This window comes from Barbus barbus (assembly GCF_936440315.1).
Source record: "Barbus barbus genome assembly, chromosome: 26".
NCBI lineage: Eukaryota > Metazoa > Chordata > Actinopteri > Cypriniformes > Cyprinidae > Barbus > Barbus barbus.
In genome coordinates this window covers 2,064,762-2,085,000 of record NC_136754.1, presented here as the reverse complement: position 1 = coordinate 2,085,000, position 20,239 = coordinate 2,064,762, and the positions used below count along the sequence as shown (strand labels likewise).

The 20,239-nt window shown below is 37.2% G+C and overlaps 2 protein-coding genes across 4 annotated transcripts in view; both read right to left on the bottom strand.

The window, feature by feature from the left end:
- LOC306845852 (twisted gastrulation protein homolog 1-A) overlaps positions 1–2,351 on the bottom strand; it is an 11,474-nt gene extending 9,123 nt beyond the window's left edge. The window contains exons 1-2 of one of the 2 annotated variants that reach the window (XM_079378839.1): positions 2,056–2,351; positions 1,334–1,480 (exon numbers count right to left, since the gene is read on the bottom strand). In XM_079378839.1, the coding sequence (XP_079234965.1) occupies positions 1,334–1,459 (126 nt within the window). In that variant the 5' untranslated portion in view covers positions 1,460–1,480; positions 2,056–2,351. Of the gene's footprint in view, positions 1–1,333; positions 1,501–2,055 lie in introns of both variants that reach the window. The other variant, XM_079378840.1, reaches the window with a different exon arrangement.
- A 624-nt stretch (positions 2,352–2,975) lies between these two features.
- Positions 2,976–20,239, bottom strand: part of LOC306846027 (ankyrin repeat domain-containing protein 12-like) — a 49,881-nt gene continuing 32,617 nt past the window's right edge. Inside the window, exons 2-13 of one of the 2 annotated variants that reach the window (XM_079379093.1) lie at positions 18,691–18,804; positions 17,816–17,966; positions 15,495–15,566; positions 14,795–14,941; positions 13,413–13,616; positions 12,651–12,793; positions 11,976–12,123; positions 6,730–11,279; positions 6,528–6,626; positions 5,779–5,922; positions 5,449–5,544; positions 2,976–4,372 (exon numbers count right to left, since the gene is read on the bottom strand). In XM_079379093.1, the coding sequence (XP_079235219.1) occupies positions 4,187–4,372; positions 5,449–5,544; positions 5,779–5,922; positions 6,528–6,626; positions 6,730–11,279; positions 11,976–12,123; positions 12,651–12,793; positions 13,413–13,616; positions 14,795–14,941; positions 15,495–15,566; positions 17,816–17,966; positions 18,691–18,750 (6,000 nt within the window). In that variant the 5' untranslated portion in view covers positions 18,751–18,804 and the 3' untranslated portion in view covers positions 2,976–4,186. The remainder of the gene's footprint in view (positions 4,373–5,448; positions 5,545–5,778; positions 5,923–6,527; positions 6,627–6,729; positions 11,280–11,975; positions 12,124–12,650; positions 12,794–13,412; positions 13,617–14,794; positions 14,942–15,494; positions 15,567–17,815; positions 17,967–18,690; positions 18,805–20,239) is intronic. The other variant, XM_079379094.1, reaches the window with a different exon arrangement.

Genomic DNA, 20,239 nt, shown 5'->3' with positions numbered 1-20,239 from the left:
ACTTAAAAATAAAATAAATGAATAACTAAAACCTTATAAATAAAATAAATAAATAAAACCTTATCAAGGTAAAATAAAATAAAAGGACCTTCCCAAGTATACTTGTGTATAGGCATACATCTAAATTAAAAATCAACACTGAGCCAAATGCACAACAGAAAATGTCACAAAAATAACATACATGAAAAACTCACACACACACACACACATGCGCGCACGTTTGTTTTTGTGAAAAGTCGGTTCATCCCATAGGCGTAATGGTTTTTATACTGAACAAACTGTATGTGCTATTGCCCTACACCTACCCTACACCTAAACTTAGCCCTCACAGGAGACAGAGCATTTCTACTTTCCCCAAAAAACACCTCACTCTGTATGATTTATAAGCGTTTTGAAAAGTGGGGACATGGGGCAATGTCCTGAAAAGTCACCTTCCCTTTGTAATACCTGTGTCATACCTGTGTCATTATACACATTGATGTCCTCATTTCTCACAAAAACGCACGCACGCACACACACACACACACACACACACAGCGTAGAGCCGTTGTTACGCTCCGGGAAAAAGTGATCCAGTATAACACGAGCTACACCCAGTCGCTCTCAAACACAGCGCTTCTGCGGTGGAGAGCACAACCGACAGAAGAACATCAAGACATCACTCAGGTGACACGAAGAAAGAGTTTCTGACTGGAACTTCAGCACAATATTATGATGTCCTGCTCCCAGGAACCTGAAAAAATGTGTGTGTTCTGATTCCATGGGGGAAAGAGATGCATCGTTCTCCTGTTTCACTCAGGAATGCTTCATTCTCTTTCATTCTGGGAATGTTCTCAAACATTTTTCACTATTCCACACGTCCAACTTGAGCTACCGAAAAGGGATTTTGCAGAAAAAAAGAAGTCCTAACCCTAAAACAATGAATCTTTGTTAATGATGATTAGATTTCCTTCAAGTGCAAATATAAAGTCAAACCGTATCAGAGCATGAGCAAGCTCCTGCACCTTCTGACCGGTCAATTTACATCACTTTTCCAGGCATTCATCATCATTACATACTGACTCTTAGGAATAATCATGATTTACAGATATACTCTCAAAACACACTATTTATATCTGTTGAAATATTTTAGCTAACATTTCATTTCAAATCACTACAGAAATTTTCTATGACTTTTCAAATTCCCTGATATTTTCCATGACTTGTGGAATTCAGCATGAATGTGTATTGATGATGATGGTTGATAAAGATAAAAAGTACAATTAAAATAAAACTTCCAGAGGAGAGGAAACACTGGGAACTGACCGGCGTGATAAATAAGCATCAGTTTTACCTGTAGAAGACATTTGCTGACGTCGCTGGCACACAGAGCTTTGTTACAGCCGCTGATGACGGTCAGTCCAGACAGAAGGAATAACAGAGAGATCAGGACAGGACAGAGGAACAGAGCCGGACGCATCCTGACCCAAACTCCACACACCTGCATTCAACACAGACCAACTATTAACAGATCAGACGATGTGCATTGAAATTTATAAAAGTATATATATATATATATTTATATACACACAGGGTATTTTAATAATTTTAGTATTTTGTACATGCAAAAAAAATAAATATATATATATATTTAAGCAAACTTGGGAAATATAGTTATGTCACATATACTTTTGGACTTAATAAAATTTATTTAATAAATAAAAAATAAAATGACTACATTCTTGGTTAAGTGTACACAATGGAATTCACGAGCATGAAAAACATATATTTTTATTTTAGTGTGTGTGCATTAACATGCATAACATGCATCATTTCCTATTTTTTTTTTTTAAGCAAACTTAGACAATATAATCCAGCTACATCACATTCAAGCAAATGAAATACAGATTTGTAATGCAGAACGCGTTCTCTCCTCAGTAAAATACAAAGAAAAACTCTCACAAAGACTCATTTTCTGAATAATACAGGCACAAAAACACTAAGGATTATCACGTCACAGATCTGGCATACGTCACATCTTTACATGTACTTGGGAAATGATATAAGTGTACTTACTGTATCACTTTGAAGCGTTCTCAACACTTTCCTTTGGTTTTTGACTTTCTCTCATGCGGATCTCTTGTCTTGGCTCCTTTTACTCTGAATAGAAACATGAGCGGCTTTGATTCATAGAAATGGACTTAACATACGGGTCCTCGAGGGGGCGTGGCTTATCGGCCCGGATGATGTTTCTGATTAGCCGCGTCTGCTCGATACATTGTAACTCTTAGCTATGCATTTTATGTCTCTTAAAGTTTCCTAGTGTTGGAGCGTCAATTATTGTCCAGAGCGCTGCTAAAACCGGAAGAAGCACATAACTATTACTTTTCACAGCGCTGGTGGGTTTCAACCAATCACAGTCGCCTGTGCAGATATACGCATCCACGATTCAAAATAGCTTGCATTATAAGTTATAGAAGAATGTTATAAATACAAATTCTAAATTATTAATTTTAATAATCAGAATTTGTATTATGACTTTTATTATTAATATATGTATGCGGTATAAATATGTAAAACTTAATATAACGTACATATTTTCAATTAATAATATTTGTTATTATTATAAGAATATATTTTAAGAAATTTCATTATAATTATATAAATATTAGTATTTTATAAATATAATTTTTATAGATCCAAAACAATGCAATATTCATACATTCATAGAGATCAAATCTGAACTAAATTAGTTCTTGAGGATTTATTAATATTGTTTAATCCGTTCACTCTGCCATCTGCTGGACAAAACAACATCTGTATCCAAAAAGTTACATATGTGTCCAAAAAGTCCTGATTTTTGAGCATTTCAATCGAGATTTTTGCTTTGAGTATTTACTCATTAATATTCAGTAGTAAATTCCATGACTTTTATGATTTAAGACAAATGTTTCCATGTCCATGACTCTGGGAATCCAAAAAAGGAGAGCAAAAATAAATAAAATTTGATTTCACAACCAATAAAATTTATTCAATTATATATTACAAATATGTACATCCTCATGTAACAAGTAAATATTAAAATAGACATTTTTAGAACCATCGTTCAAAAGGCATTACGTTGTAAAAAATAGGTTTTGTTGTGATCTCACATTAAACTGTAAAAGTAAGGGTATTTTTTTTCCTTATTGAGAAACCACAACAAACTTTTTTTTTTTTTTTTTTAAATGTGCGCAAGACACAAGGGACAACACGCAAGAAGTGGATGTTACTAACAGACAACAATGGCAGAAAAGAACCAGGACCACTTCAGTAAACCTCACCACGGTACAACCTGCGAAAGCATGCACATTATAGAAATCACAAGTCAAAAACATCGGCTTTGATGAATGTCAAAGGGATAAAAGAGGGATTGAAAAACAAACAAAAATAAAGTTTTTCAAAACACATGCTTAAAGAGTTAAGCGAACATCAACAACAACAACAACAACGAACTTCAATGTAAAACAACTTTGGTCCATTAAACATTAGACAAAACAAAGTTTACAATCAAAATATTTATTACTTAAACTTTTTCCGTCCTCTCAGTTTTCTTTCATTTTTACAAGTTAAAAACAATAATTACATGGCTATTTACAAATGCACAATCAGTATGTATAAAATAAGTTAAAAAATGAGGAGCACAATCTATACATAATCTATGAACACTCACTGTAGAAACATGTTGGATTGAGATCTCTTTCTTAACGGAGGAGGAAAAACTCTCGCGCGCTTATGGTGGTCTTTACCCTCCAGAGGCTGGTTTTTCCAACGCTCCTCTGTCGACCCGTGGTCTGCCGTTCTGGATGGTGGACCTCAGGGTTAAGTGCGTTTTAGATTAGGCCTGCAGTCTTTCTGAGCCAATCTGGAGCCCATATGGTGAAGTGCATTTGGACCGGGAACCAGAACTAGAAGAGCGAACACAGACTGAACCGGTGATGACAGCTAGCCTGGAAGTGCAGCGCTCGTTTGTGTTTTTTTTATGTCTTTTATTAGAAAGCGTCCAGTCAACGACATGTGCACCGTGACACACAAACACACAACATACATGCGCACGCACACCTCCAAGTCAAGTGCTTTGTGTTTTCGTCCTAGCTCGCGTTTTGACATCATCACTCATCATGGTCCGACAGCTACTAAATCGTCGTCTCTGTATCTCATCGGCGGATCATATCGGCGTCAAGTCGAAGTCGTCGTTAACCTCCACGAGGGGGATGTAGAATTCGGAGATCTCGAAAATGCTGGTAGACTTATAAGTGGCGGGATCCAATTCCTGCAGCTTCAGCTGCCACTCCAGACGCTGAACGGCGTTTAACGCTGCTGCTTCGTGCTGCTGACGCATCAAGAGACAAGTCTGCAGGAAGCAGAGATTCAAGTCAGTCATATAGGTACTGAAGTTCACTTATGTATGCATTTTATTGCATTAGACAGCAAAATATCAAAGAACATTTGAGCTGATGATATTGCAACAGCTATCGTTATTTCAAATAATATCTCATTTATTTGCGATTTCATTATCTGACTAGGGTTCTGCAGGTCTTAAAAAGAAATTTAAAGTCTTAATTTACCATTCCACAAAAAGAAAGTCTTAAAATGTGTTTTAAAAGTGTTAAACCTAAGTGATGGCATTAAATGCGACATGCATTGCAAAATAATAATAATAATAATGAAATAAATAAAATCTTCCTCAGTATTTTTGTTTTGCTTTCCAATACAAATATCTAAACATCCTTAAATCCAGATACATTTACTTGAGATGCAAATCGAACATATTAAGAAATTTAAGTGAAAATTAGGTGAGTTTATGCTTAAAACAAGAACAGATATCTGTCAGTAGTATATGAAAATTGTTTCCCATTTAAGTAGATTTTTTCTGTGCCCACTGGCAGATATTTGTTCTTACTTTAATTATAGACTCAGCTTTGTGTCAATTTCTCTGAAAACAGGACTTTTTATTTTTTCATTTTGCTTATCAAGTTAATGTATCTTTATTTAAGAAAAAACATATAGATTTGCACTAGAAAACAAAAAATATTGATGACGTTTTTTCAGTGTGATCATTAGGTACTGTAAAAAGTATTTCCATATTCTAGTGGTTAGGAGCAGAGCTAGTCAAACCTTAAACCCTAGTTTTTACTTACTTATTGGTTTTGAAAATTTTATTTTAATGTCTGCTGGAAGCTGTATTTTCAAACTTTGAAGTGTTGCTACTATAAGTCATTTACATTTAGAGACATGTAGACAACATTAACCATATTTCATTAAATATTTTGCTTAAAAGGAAATTATTTTACCTTCATAATACCAGTAGTAGTAGTAGTAAGTGTAGCTAATGTGTCCAAATACTTTTTGGGACCAATGTACCATGGCATTTCTACACATGCTGGTTGTTTGTTGCATTTCATATTCTATTTCTATTTGCTTTTGTACCTTCAACTTGTCAAACTTGTCATCTACATCCTGAAGCCAAGACATAAACTGCCTTGCATTGAACCGATCTCTAACCGAGGTCTTTCCATCATCACCCTGAAATGAAATGTAAAAAAAAATAATAATAAAATAGATTAGTAAAGATGAACCATATACTGCAAAATTATTTTTCTGAGGTATTAAAGAATGTTTCTTATTCTAAACATTTATGCTCCATTGACTTTTTTGTCCATTTGTTGTTTTCTTACATACATCAAGTGTGTTTAAAACAAAGTTTAAAAGTACTCTTGTTTTAATTTAAAATAATGGCCTAATAATGTGGCTATTTACCTGGACGTCCTGGGGCATGTTGTATACTTCGGCATCCAAAAGGACTGTGCAGGCACTGAATGGAAGCGTCTGATTGGCTAGTGTTCTTGCAGCACGGTAATGAACTCTCAAAACCTCCTGCTCATTGGATACAATCAGCTTTTCCTGGAAGAGCAAATGCCTGAGTCATTTCAAGACATCCTTATTGCAACCAAAAAGCAGCAAGCTAAAGCTTAAAAAAAATCAAATAAATAAATAACCTAAAACAAAATATTAATGTTTCTGCATATGAACCGAGATGCTTTTAAACAATTATTGAATTAAGCAAGCTCAAAAGTTGACACTTTTGTAACATTGGTTTCTACATAATTACTTTATTTTTTAGTTACCATTATAACTACATATATGCAAAATAGATTACTCAATCAAATATTATGAACAATACATCTAATAACATTTTATATGTAAAATTATGATAATTACTATCATAATTATATTTAACTAATTTTTAATATTATTCTTAATATTTTTAACATTTCATTTGCTTTTCATTTATAAAATGTTCAATGTTGTCAAATGTTGAATTATTTATAATGATAATTTAACTTTTTATTATCTATATTAAAAAAAATTTTTTTTATCATTTACACATTTTCTCAAAAATCCCCTGCAGTTCCATCATGAACCCCTAGTGGTCCGTGGTCCTCAGTTCAAAAAAACCCTGATCTAGGGACTGATTATCGAAAAATACTGTCTCTGTTTCCATTTACCCTTTCGATGCTGTGCTGCAGTCTTAGCTTCATTCGCATCACCTCTTGCTGTTTGAACATCTCCTTCAGTGGTTCAGGTAGTGAGGGAGGTGGCATTATCTACAAAAGCAAACAAATCAGAATCAGAAATTGGCAAGATTTTAGCATTTTATTTTTTAGACTTCGGCAAAACTTAGTTGCAATCGTTACTTTGGAAGCATACCGTTGGGATGCAGAGCTTGCTGAGAGGGTTTCCATCCAGCAGATAGGACCCATTGAATGTCACATATTCATCGTAGTACTGAGGCGCTTGAGGAATGACACTACAAAGTACTTTCCTCTTCTCCTCGATCTTCTTACGAATGTGTAAGTATTCATAATAAGGGTTTGCTCTCTCAGTCTGGTAAGGCTGGATCTCTTCAAGCTTAAGTGCATCTACAATTGCAGCTAAAGACTGCTGCGTCTTTTCTTTGACCTGCTGAGCCGTAAGGTTCACTTGAGCCGGTGGAGAAACCCTAGGCATCTTTCTTTTCCTTGGATGGGTCACCTGAATGTCAGCTTCTTCGTCAAGGAGTCGGACTTTGGTTCTGGCCCCAGATGAATCAGAATCTCTCTCCGTGACTGATATCGGGGAGGAACTTCCTGAGGTTGCACCACTGGAAGGCTCTGCTTGATGATCAGGTTGAACAGCAACACTGCTTTGACCCTGTTCTACATTATCCTGAAGGTCTGATTTCATAGGCTTCTCTTCAACAGCAAGCTGGTCTGGTGCCTCTATGTCAGCTTTGCTATCAGACAAGGCTTGAGTTGTTGCACCTTCATCTGAGGAGAAGACATTTGCCCCATCCGTTTCTGTGATTCGGTTCTTTTCCGAAACATCTTCAGACACCTCCATGGGCTCCTCAGGGATCCTTTCTGGACTGGCACAACGAGACACAGTTGTTGCTGAAGCTGCATGAATGCCTTGCTCGTGTTTCTCTGGTTGAGCATCAACTTTAACCAATGGCTCACTGGAGAACCTTGAGGTACTCTCATCTTGTACTCTTGCATCACCCTTTTCCGAATCCTCTTGGACACTGGTTGTTTTCAGCAGTGGTTTAGTAGTTTCTTCAGAGCTTGATCTACATGAACCAATAGATGTACTTGGAGTGCAATCTGTTTTGCTGACGTTTTCCCAACTCTTTTCCACTTTGTTCTCAGAAACAACCAAGGGGTTCTCTCTTTCCTCTGCTGTCAAAGTCTGCTCGCTACTGGAAACAGGGCCAGTTTCCCACTGCTGTCTACTAGAATTCAAAGGTGCACTGGTGTCAGATGAATTTTGAGTGTGAGAAGACTGAAATGATGCAACTTGTGATGTAACAACTAGTGATGACTCATTGTTTGATCCCTCTGTCATTCCGGCACCAGGGACATCAAGCTGACCAAGACTCGTATGCTCTACTTGACTACTAGTGTTGCAAGAACTGCTCTGCTCTTGCAAATGGGTCTGAAACACACTGTTAGCCTGTGTGAGGCTACTTAGGTTTTTAGCACTAGACTCTCGCAAGTGTGATGAAGGTTGAACTTGTGAAACAGGAGTGACACCTTCATTGCTAGTCAGATTTTCACTTTCTGGAAGAGCACTAGTAAGACTTTGACTGCTCCGATTCTCCTGCGCAGGTAGCAAGCTAATCTCGGTTGTAAGAACTGCAGCTTGCTCACTGCTTGACTGTGATGCAATACTGATTATCTGAGACTCTTCTGTCAGTCTAGTTTCAGCTGGTGGCACCTTGGCTTCTTCATCCAGAATAGCCCTTAAACATGGGGACGCATGCCTACTTGATAATGGTGTTCGACTGCAGAGAGCCGCTTCGGGAAGACTGCTGTTATCTTTATCATGAACATTAGGTGATCTGGAGGACTGTACTACGAGGGAAGACTGCAGGAAAGGTGGCTGGGAATCTGAAGCGTCCATGTTCATGTCAGAATCATATTCAGTTGGTCTAGGTGTCAGTATGGTTGCATGACAGGAATCTTCTGAACTTGCCACAGAGATCATGGATACAGATCTTGACATAATGCCAGATTTTTCACTCTCTGGTCTCGGAGATGGACTGATATTATTTTCTATGACTGGTCCATTCTTCCCGAAGGTTTTTGTATCCAGCGAGAGCGCTCTTCCACTGGTGGCATCTTTCAAGACCTTCTCGCGGTGCGCATCTGGCGCTTCTGAGCTCTTTGACCGAGTCAGTTCCTTGGTTAGACACGGCTCACAGGACGAGGAGGATGTTTTAGTTTTTTCCTTGATTTTCTGTTTCCCAGAGTCAATTCCTGGACGCTGCTTTAGCCGCTCACGTTCCTTCTGCTTGATTTTCTCCAAGTGCTTCCTGTGCCACTGTTCAATTTCCTGGTCCTTGAGACTGAGCATGCGTTCAAAGCTGGTCTTCATGAGGTCGTCGTTCACCAACCTCTTTTCTTTGGGACGAGTATCCTTTAGAGTAGGCGCAACCTTAGATTTGGAGTCCACATCGCTTGGTTTCGGCTTGCTAATTTTGCCGTCCCTGTTCAGCTGGGATCGATCTTTGTCCTTTTCCTTGTGTCGGTCCCGCTCACGGTCTCGATGCCTTTCAGACTCTCGGTCCCGCTCTCTTCTATCCCTGTCTTTCTCTGGAGGCTTGGTGGCTTCTTCTTTTGATTTAGACGAAACAACCTTGTTGTTCTCACAAACGTAGCCTTTCTTCTCTTCCAATAACAACTTTAGATTGGAGTAGGATGAGGAAGAGGGGGTGGTCTCTTTTGATTTCTCTTTTTTCCTCTTGTCAGAATCTTTGTCCCGTTCTTTTTCTTTACTGCGGTCAGATTTTCCATGATCAGTGGTTTTCTCTGGGGCTTTGCCTTTCTTTTCAGAACTTGTTTTATCTTTGTCTTTGTGGTCACCAGAGGAGTGCTCTTTCTCAGCTCTTTTGTCAAGCTTGTCCTTATTCTTCTTGTTCTCTTCATGCTTTTTCATTAAAGACATTGATTTGAGCTTGTCACCATCTTTATGGCTCTTATCATTGGGTGAATGCGAAATATTTGTTAATTTCTCCTTTTCTTTCCATCGATCTGTAGAGTTGTGAGGCTCAGTCTTGTCAGCTAAATGCTCAGATTTTACTTTCTTTTCTTTATCTGTGTGTTTCTTATCAGACTTTTCAGACTCCCGATCCTTTATTGGTGGTCGCTTATCATTTTTCTCTCGAGAGGTCTTCTCTGAAGACTCCAGTTGATCTTGGTCAGCTGAATTGCCTGTGACTGGTTTATCATCTAATTCTTCTTTCACTCCTGAACTGTGCAGTGAGCTGTCAGGTATTCGGCCAGAGCTAAGAACCTCACTCCGTTCATCAACTTCATCTCCTTTTCCGTCCTTTCCCCGCTCCTCTTTAAGGGGCACCTCTTTTTTCTCTTTTTTAATGGACTTGTCCTTTTCTCGCTCCTCTTTTGGCCTTCTGTCCTTACTGCTGCTACTGCTTAAAAGTTTGTCTTTTGACACCCCTCTTTCTTCTTTAACAGGCGATGAGTCTGAGGATTTCAGAGGAGATCCACCAGCGGGCATCTCACATTTGCCTGCGATTTCTTCATTTTCATCACTTTTGAAGAAGTTCTCTTTCCAAAACTCCCGATCAAACTCCATGTTCCTATGTCCGTCCTTGCGTGGCTCTTTTTGTCGGTGGCGATTCCTCTCGGCCTCATACTCCTTCCTATACTTTTCCTTCTCCTTGTGTTTGAGCTTGTGCTTTTTTACAACTTTCCCTTCTTTGTCAGTCTTCCTGAAGACTGCCTCAGGACTGTCTAAACTGTTGCTTAGACTACTATCTTTGAAAGGACTGCAACTGCCATCATCTCCGTCCAAGTTAAGCTCTTTGTGGTGATGTTTGCTCTTTTCCTTGTGCTTGCAGCTCTTGCTGCTAGAACCTTCTGTGCAGAAGTCAGACTCCGTGTAGTGGTTGTATTTGACGCCATCCCCTGGACAGGATCCATCAGCGATAGAAACACAAGTCTTAGCGTTTTCCTGTTTCAATGGAGTTGTCTGCTTGTCAGTTTGGCTGTGGTTCAGCTTTGGGGACTTGACTACAGACAGGTGAAACAGGTGGACCGATGTGTCATCCTTTGTACTGAATGACATTTTGAACGAGTCCTCTTCCCTGACGCTCTTGTCAGAATTGTCAGACACAGTTGCCGAGGAAAACAGAAGGGACTTGCTGTTCTCCTTCCCTTCTTCTCGGACTTCCTGGTTCTCCTTGTTTTTGCTTTGGCTCTTGTTCTTTTTCTTCTGTTTACCTTTTTCTTTCTGTTCCACTGGCGTAAGAGTCAAGCTTTCTTTCTTCGATCTACTATCTGTTTTGTGACCATCCACACTGACCGACCTGGTGGGCGAGTTCCTTCTTTCTGTTGGCACCTCTGCTTCATCACTTGAACTATCTGAACTGCAGTAGACACGCGACGCCTTTGTTTTTTTAGACTTGCACGTCGGCGTCGACTGGTCGCTTTTGCTGCCTTGTTTGGAAGCGTAGTGGTTCCTTTCCTTCTCCTCTTTCTCCTTTTGCCGTAGCTCTCGCCGTAGGATGTGTCGGTCATTAAGTGCCTTACTGAGGTCCTCCTCCTCCTCCTCATCCTTAAACTCATATTCATCCAGCCCTGACATGGATGATGAGGCCTTCACTGTGGTCGATTTACTGTCAGAGTCTTTTTCAGCATCAGAGTACTCCATGTTCTCGTCTACACTGGATGGATTTACCGAAGGTGGGTCCTCTGATTCTGTGGCATACAAAATAATGGAAAAAAAGAATTAATAATACGATATGACATTAAAATTTTAAAGAAATGAATTATATCTGGGATTAAATACAGATTAATGTAAGTAACACATAACTAGTACCTAGTACTCCAAAGGCTCAACCAACAATTTTTTCATCAAATAAAGTGCTTTATAAAGTGAAAGATATAAAATTATTGTGTGAGGTAAACAACCGCATGCAAAAGAAAGTTACTTGAGACCTAGTTCTTTAGGTCCACAAAGAGAAAAGTTCTCTAAATATTGCAAGTGTTTTGATAAGTCTTGACTTTTAAAGTCAGTCACAAAGACAAATTTCTTGTTGAGTGGGCATTTACAGAAAAAAAAATTACCTTTAAATGCAAATTTTTTTTAAACTTAGAGCAGAAAACTACAGTAGTCAACATTTGAAGTGGATCAAAAAAGTTCAAAGTTGTCCTAAGACAAGAATGCATTTTGGTTTTAGGACAACTTTGATGAAAGGTTTTGATCCACTTCAAATGTTGACTAGTGTATTAAGGAAACGGATTTGACTTGACTTGGACTCTGCATCAGAGATTGCTCAGCATGTCTGACAGCATGTCACAAATGTACACAGAGCTTGTATTTAACCCAGAAAAAAATTTAAAAGTTCAAAAGAAATGCCAAAAGCAACAGCGCTGGCAAATCTTTCTCCGTACCTGAAGAGCTCTCCTCTGCTTCAGAGAGTGGGATCTCTCCCTTGAGTAACTGCTCAAGCTCCTGAGAGTCAGCAACATCAACCGGTCTCTCCCCTCTCTTGTTGGCCTGGAAGGCATTGCCTCCATGACGCAAGAGCAGCTTCACAATCTATGAAGGTTTGTCAAAACATAACAGAGACAATTGTACAGAGGTGAATCAGATAATCAGAAAGATTCACAATTACTACAAGTTCTTGCAACAGATATTTGGCTACTTTGAGAGTATAGTCATCAGTCAATAAAAAAAAAAAACAGTGTGCTCTACAGTCTCATTAATGCCTAATTTTATTATTACATAAATTAGGCGTTACTTATATTTGTTGCAATTTAAATTACTACAAACTACACAGACAAACCTGGTCTACATTCACGCACGCTCAACCAAATTAAATAACTTAAGTTGCATTTTGGCATGCTTTTTAAACAACAAAAGGTTTTAAAATGTATATAGTAAAAAAAGAAAGAAAATTAACTTTAAAGCACATAGTCTCACCCTTTGGATTAAAATTATTTCAGATCAGTAAAAACAAAATCAGTCAAACTCTTTATGTTAACTGACAGATCGGTATCAGCTTTTAAAATCCATGTACTGTAGGTCAATAGCTGTAGATGTCATCATTTGAAGTAAAAACTCACATCTTTGTGTCCGCTGCTGGAGGCGTCATGAAGCGGAGTGTCATCGTCCAATCCCTGCGTGTTCACTTCCGCTCCTGCACCAATCAGAACCTTCGCCACATCATAGTAACCAAGGTTACAAGCTTCATGGAGAGGCGTCCAACCTGAACAAAAGGACAAACCAATATGAGCTCATGAGATTCTACAACTGGAAGGAAAAATAGAAAACTCTATGCAATATGCAATTTTTAACGCCTCTAAATGATCAACACGGTCAAAACTTTGCTGTTGCTCAATCTACTCCATGTGTTCTGTCATCTGATTGATAGTTTTAAGGTCTTTTAGTGCCATTGTATGAACGTCCAGCTTCAGCTCATGCTCATGTGTCTTTTTGCTGCGAGATCTTTACTGATTTTTATGAAGTAAACATAATAATAATTTTACTAATATTTCAAGATGAACACTTACTGGATTGAAGCAATTCATGATTACTTGATTATTAAAAAAATCATGTTCAAATATGATCATCAGGCTTTTGATGAACATTTGTTCATCTCTAAATCATCATTATAGCCACTATCATATCCAAATATTAAATGTATTAATTTATAGTTTTACAGTAGCAGCAATACCAGCAATGACTATATTTTATAACTATTTATTAGTTACAAAGTAACTAAATTACATAAAATGATTATTTAATTGCATAAAACATGAAAATAAGCTACAGACAGCTTGTTATCAGGTGACGTGATCCTGTAAAGGTGCATAAAACGGTCTCACCTGCAAAATCTTTGACGTTCACATCCGCTCCGAGCTCAATGAGCTCCTTCACCTGCTTGACGTCTCCTCTGATGGAGGCCATATGCAGGGGCGTCTCTCCTCTCTCGTTCCGTTTGTTCACTTTGTCCTTCTGTCGTGAGGACGCGCTGCTAGCGATCTTCTTCTGCACCGCCGGAGATTGAGAGGGGTGGCTCGGTGTAGTATCTGAGAATACAAACAGATTAACCAGAAAGTGAAGGTCATAAGGTTTATCTCAATTGTCAATCTGACCTAACTAGACTACAAAAGGAAGTGAGTATTCTGATAAAAACAGATTACATCATAACTCACAGATCATAAATAAACTGGTGTCTGCAGGATTGAGTTATTATGGTTACCAAAGACTAGTCTTTTTTTGGGGCATTTTCTCTTTTATTGATTTTCTCTTTTAATGATAGGGCAGATCAGAATTGACAGGAAGTGAATTGGGAGAGAGATAGGGGGGAGGGATCGGGAAAGGTCCTCGAGTCGGGATTCAAAATCGGGAAAATGAAAAAAGTGAAATTGAAATATGCTGCCTTAGCAACTAACTTAAAATGACTAAATTTATCTTAATTAAAAACAAAGCTAAACAGAAAAAAAAAAAAACTCACTAAAAAAAAGGAAAAAGACAAAGTACTGAAAATATTAAAACTAAAACTTGTTAAAAGTTTCACTAACTGAAATAAAGCTTAAAATAAAATATAAATATTTGATGAAAACTTAAAATAAATAAAAAAAATGAGATGAAATTAAAGATAAATAGAAATACAAAAAACTAAATCTGATAAAAATGACAAAAGCATAAACAACTAAAACGACTGAAAACAATTTAATTTCAAGCCTGAAATTAAATAAAAGATAAATATTACACGAAAACTAAAAAAAAAAAAAAAAAAAAAAAAAAAAAAAAGGAAATTGAGAAATGTCACCTTGGCAGCTAACTGAAATAAAATAAGTTGAAGTACAAAAATAAACTAAAACAATAAAAAATGAAAACTGATGAAATTACAAAAACACAAAATAATTCATTTAAACTAATGAAAACTGGAAATATTAAAATAAAAGCTAATTCAAAATATTAATGCATACTACAACAGTATATAAATAATACTAAAATAACACTGTTGAGAGAGTGAGACAGTATCATAATAAATGAAAACATACTAAAGCACATTAAACTATACACTCAATATATATTTTGAGTAAATATCTGCTTTTGAACATGAAGAAATCAAATATAAGAGATACCGATGGTCTACTAAAGAAAATATCAGTGACAATTCTTACTTCAGTGTACAGAGCAAAAAAACTGAGCAAAAGGTGAAAAAAAATTTAAAAGTTGTGTGTTCATCGTTTCCTACCTGGACTGTTGTCTCTCGCCGTCATCTGCATGACAAGTGCCATCTGCTTTCGTTCTGATAAAGGGTAGCCGAACAAAATGTTCACAGGGGTGGACTTCTTAGCCCCCGACTCCTTCTTAACTTTCTTCTTATCCGGACCATCTTTGTCTGCAGTGAACAAGAAAAATGATGAACAGTGCATGAGCACGGCTCTCCTCTTGCACTCAAGCATCTCAATTCCCGAAAAAGTCGACGTCTGATACAATTTATCCCTTTTAAACAGAGCAGAAGTGAAAAAACAGCGTAGGAAACTCTCCAGCCTGACAGACACATGCATTACCCATCTAGCGCAGTTCCCACGAGTCTTTGCGTGCTACTGAAATGCATGCAATTAAAACAGATGCAGCAGAGAAACCAAGAAAGTGTCAGTGTGTGTGTGTGCTTCCTTGAAACGAATCGACGAAAAGCGAGATGCGCGAGACATCAAATTCCCGCAAAATGATGTAACCAACAGTCGACTGTCTTTCTGAGAGTGATGCAGAAAGCCTAGCAGACAGACAAGGTCATGCGGCAGCGGTTAGTGTATTCGAACGGAAATTGTATTCTTTTCAGCCAGTGCTCTGATACGGACGGAGGCTCAGGCGGAGACAGGTAAACAAATGAACCCGTGATGCGTCTCAGACCGTTTGCAGCCGCTGGCGACTTTAGCGGAGGCAGTTACCTGCGTATATCCTGCAGGGAGGAAGTAATCTCTCTCCCCACGCATCGCTCGACTGCCCGGGGTCAGAGTCATCTACAGTGCAGAAGCAGAGAGGCGAGAGGAGGAAGAGGGAAGGGGGTTCAGGGTTCGAGAGGTGGATAGGGAAAAGGGTGGACAGGAGAGCAGAGCACTGATTACACCCACAGGCTCCGCCCCTCACTCAAATGACAAATCACAGCACAGGATTCAAAGACTCCGGGATGAATATTAAGAGCCACAGAAGTCATCATCAATCCAAATCCATCCAAATCCCATCAAAACAGTAGGACGCCCACAAAATTATATATATATTCACAAAGAGCTTCTAAAAAACTACAATATTTGTTTGTTTATATTAATGTTGTTTATGTTAACTAAAACTATTAAAAATAGATTTTCATAACTGAAATAAAGCCAAAATACAATATAATATAATTAAATGAGAACTAAACAAATTTCAAAGTGAAATTAGAAATGTTGCATTGGCAACTAAACTAAAGTCGCAGTACTAAACTAAAACAAAAAGTTAAAGCTATATAGAAATATCTATAAAAAGCAAAAACTAATAAAAACTAAAAGAAAACTGAAAATATAAAGAATAAAAGCTCATTCAAATATTAATAAATACTGTATAATAGTACTATATGATATGTAAATAGTATATACTTAGTAGGTTTTTAGGCTAGGCGTTGTGACAAATCTTATATTTTGAGATTTTCACAAAGACAATATAGTTATTTTAAGTTATTCAACAAACATTTTTTTAATATTAATTAACTATGTTGTGATGCCTAGTTTTGAAGTCCCCTTGCAATGAAAATCAAGTTTTTTCATGTTGTTTATTTGTCTATGTGGTGTTTTTAATATGCTTTTAGACAAACCATGTGCCAATTCATTAATCAACACCAGTGCTGAGTATTTTCTCCTTAAATCTGTAGTTTCCCCAAAGGCTGACCCAGAAACGCAGTTTGAAACAGCTCTCGGTTTGCTACGTCACAAAATTCAATAACCAATCACATCAAGGGATAGATTCCTATCACTAGCATGCAAAATGTACCAATACCAGCACAAAACCAAAAATAAATTAGAGAAAAAAAAAAAACATGAAGCCATGGTTTAATGTGAATTTAGAACCACTAACTTGCATTATAACCCATGGCAATAGTATAAAAGTAGCCCGGAGTCAGACGCACCTCTCCCGCATCGCGTATGCTCACGGGCAGCTGCATTCAGTCTTAAAGGCATTTTAGGACACAACATCGTCAAGTAAGTAACTTTAACGAATGTTACAGTATTCACTGCAGTTGTCCGCTAGTAAATAGTAAGTTTTATCAGTCATTATCCGTGTATGCCATTGTTTCGCGTTTACTACAGTTCTGTGGATCAGGCGCTGGCTGGTGTGACTGAGTAGAGGTGGTGTTAATTTGCATATTCACAGATCCGCGTATTGTATATGAGTCAAGGGTATAGAGTTACATTCAAGCTATTTAAGGCATGAGAAAATTATTTTCACAAGAAAAAACATTTAAAATTGTCATTTTGATGATCAAAAATGAGTTTTAAATGGATAAAATATTTGACTACAGGGGAACTTTAAAATAAATTTTACAAGTTAAAAGGTACAATACTTTCAAAAGCAAAATATCAGATTATTCAAATAAATCTGAAAAAAAAATGTTTAGGATTTATTTAATTAAAAATGATCAAATTTATAGTTCAGACTAAATTCTGAAACGTCCTGCTCTATATTTTTGCATTATCCCATAATTGTGTGTCATTTTCACATGTAAATAATGCACTGATATATATACCACATTATAAACACTTACATAGTGATTGACACACTTATATTATCGCACAGTATCATCATACCATCAGCCCTATTTGATTATGTTGTTTTAATATTCTAAGCAGCCTATTGTTATATTTTTAATGTAGTAATATTCATTTTTATATTGTCTAAGTAGTCGTTTCTTATATAAATAAACAGTATTAATGTATTTATCCTTCTAACTACAGACCTGAGACTAAAACAAGAAATTTTAGGCTCCATGTAAAATAATGACGATATATTTTGATTATTCCATCATGATCTTCTGCTCCTTTTTGAGTCGAGGCTATAGTGTTTTTGAACGAGACCCATGTATTTGATGAGGTTGGCTTAACCGTTACATAACACTCTTGAAAAAAACCCTCTAGTACAGCTTGTCCAATAAAAACAGGTCTTAAACGTGACCAGGAGGGGGCGGCAGTGAGGCACAGACACAAGCTACTAGAACGGTCAGAGTGAATGTTAGACTGACCCGTGTCGGAGTCCCGCTCCTCGTTCCGGGGCGGACTGACGGTGAAGGAGAGCTTCCGTTTCATGGAAGACTTTGACTTCCCGTCTTTCCCCAGGACTTCACTCCGATCTAGCTTCGGAGTTTTGGCAAACGGAGAGATTTTCTCTTTACTCTGAGAGATAGAAAGAGACATTAATATGATATTAAATGAAAGAACATACTAGCAGTCAAAACACAAAATGCACAAAGCCTTGATCTGGTTTGTATAACAGCATCAATGCTCTAAAACTAAGTTTAAGATCTTTCAAGTTGGTCCAATTCACCAAATTAAATATGTGACCCTGGAGCACAAAAGCAGTCTTAAGTCGCTGGGGTATATTTGTAGCAATAGCCAAAAATACATTGTGTGGGTCAAAATTATTAATTTTCTTTTATGCCAAAAATAAAGTTGACCTTAAGTAAAGATCATGTTCCATGTAGATATTTTGGAAATTTTCTACTGTAAATATATCAAAACTTCATTTTTGATTAGTAATATGCATTGCTAAGGAATTCATTTGGACAACTTTAAAGGCGATTTTCTCAGTATTTTTTTGCTCCCTCAGATTCCAGATTTTTAAATAGTTGCATCTCGGCCAAATATCGTCCTATCATAACAAACCATACATCAATGGAAAGATCATTTATTCAGCTTTCAGATAATGTATAAATCTCAATTTTGAAAAATTGACCCTTATGACTGGTTTTGTGGTCCAGGGTCACATATGGTGCGATATTCAATTATAAAAATCTACTAAAAAAATTAAGCAAAAGAATAGAATTACTAGCAAGCTGTACATTTTCTTGTCCTCATTATATGCGTGTCTTAAAACCTGCTGACGATTGATTCTGCTCACCTTCTTCCCCGCTGTCTTCTCCACCATGGCTCCATCTCGGTCCGATCCCGGTTTGGCCATGGTGCATCATCTGACTAGCTGTGGCAGCTACTGCTTACAGATTTCATCATGGGCCTGAAACACAAACGTACGACTTATGAGAGCTTGAAATACCAATACAATAATGAAACATTTAACTGAATATAAATGCGTGACATTTTGGAACCCATAAAAATGTCAGCCAATGTTACAGGCATCGGATGCTGGAAGCAAATTAAATTAAGACTTTCTTTTATAATATATACACACACACACACACACCCATACATGCACAATATAATATCATTATGATTATTAGTGTATTAGATTGTAATGTTTTGAGCAAATATTACAAAATGTAAAATTGCTAAGGGAATCAGAATCAATTTGTTCTCCTAAGACACCAAAATCCCCAAAATCTCAGGAACCAGAAGAAAACACACACACACACACAACTTGGCAAGGAGAACATCAACTTCACGCCACCAGAGAGAGACTCCGACTCAAAAGCTACGGGTCCAAAAATACATGAGACAATCTGTCAAAGTTAACCTCTGGGTATAGAGAAGAACTGAGACAGCAACAATCAATCTTCTCCAAAATCTCAATCACACATTTAGACAAGTCAGGAATAGTTTGGCACTTCTCAAGCCTGTTTGACAAGTCAATTCAAAGCGCACTGAAAACACAAAAGTGTACAGGAAATACAAGAAAGCTTCCAGAAAAGCTGTTCTGATTGGTTCTTAAACACCACTAATAACAAACATCCTGGGTGCTTGAACTAAAATAATATTCAAAAAGCCGGGTGCGTGTTTGGATCATGTGAGCTTCATTTTCCTGTTTCAGAGGTCATTCAGTGGGAACAGCACTGATGTTCATGTCGACTGATTACAGACATGTGTTTCACACCAGCGCAACAAAATAACTGCAGCTGCTGCTGCATCACACAAAACCACAATGATGCACAATGATGTCTGACTACTTAAACTAGTACCATAGTATCAGATGGTGATAGCACAGTCTCTGCAATATTTACCCAGATATATTTTACAAATACATTTAAATAATACATCATTTATAATATTACTTCACTTATATACAGACTTTTAATTTGATTCACTGAAAGTGAAATAAATCAGACTATAATATTACAATCATATAATTTATATGTAAAAATGTATAAATACACATGTATAATTATGCATAACACAGTGGTTTGTATGTCATATTTCACTGCTCAAATACGTTCTTGCTTTTCTTGGTCTTTATATGGCTAAAGTAAACTATGTATCTGCATACATTTTTGCATCAGCACAATAAAGAGGCTAAAAAATAAAGAGTTGTTTACATATCAAAAAAAAAAAGCTTCACATGAGCTGGCAGCCAAAAACTAGACCTTCAGTGCTTTATCTTATCTTTACATTTTATTCTGCATTTTCTCAAAGCAACAAACAAGAAAGTCAGCAATTAGAGAGCGCCTGACGCTGGCGGCCAGGTCTCTTCTGGATGAAAAGCAAATCAGCAGAGACCC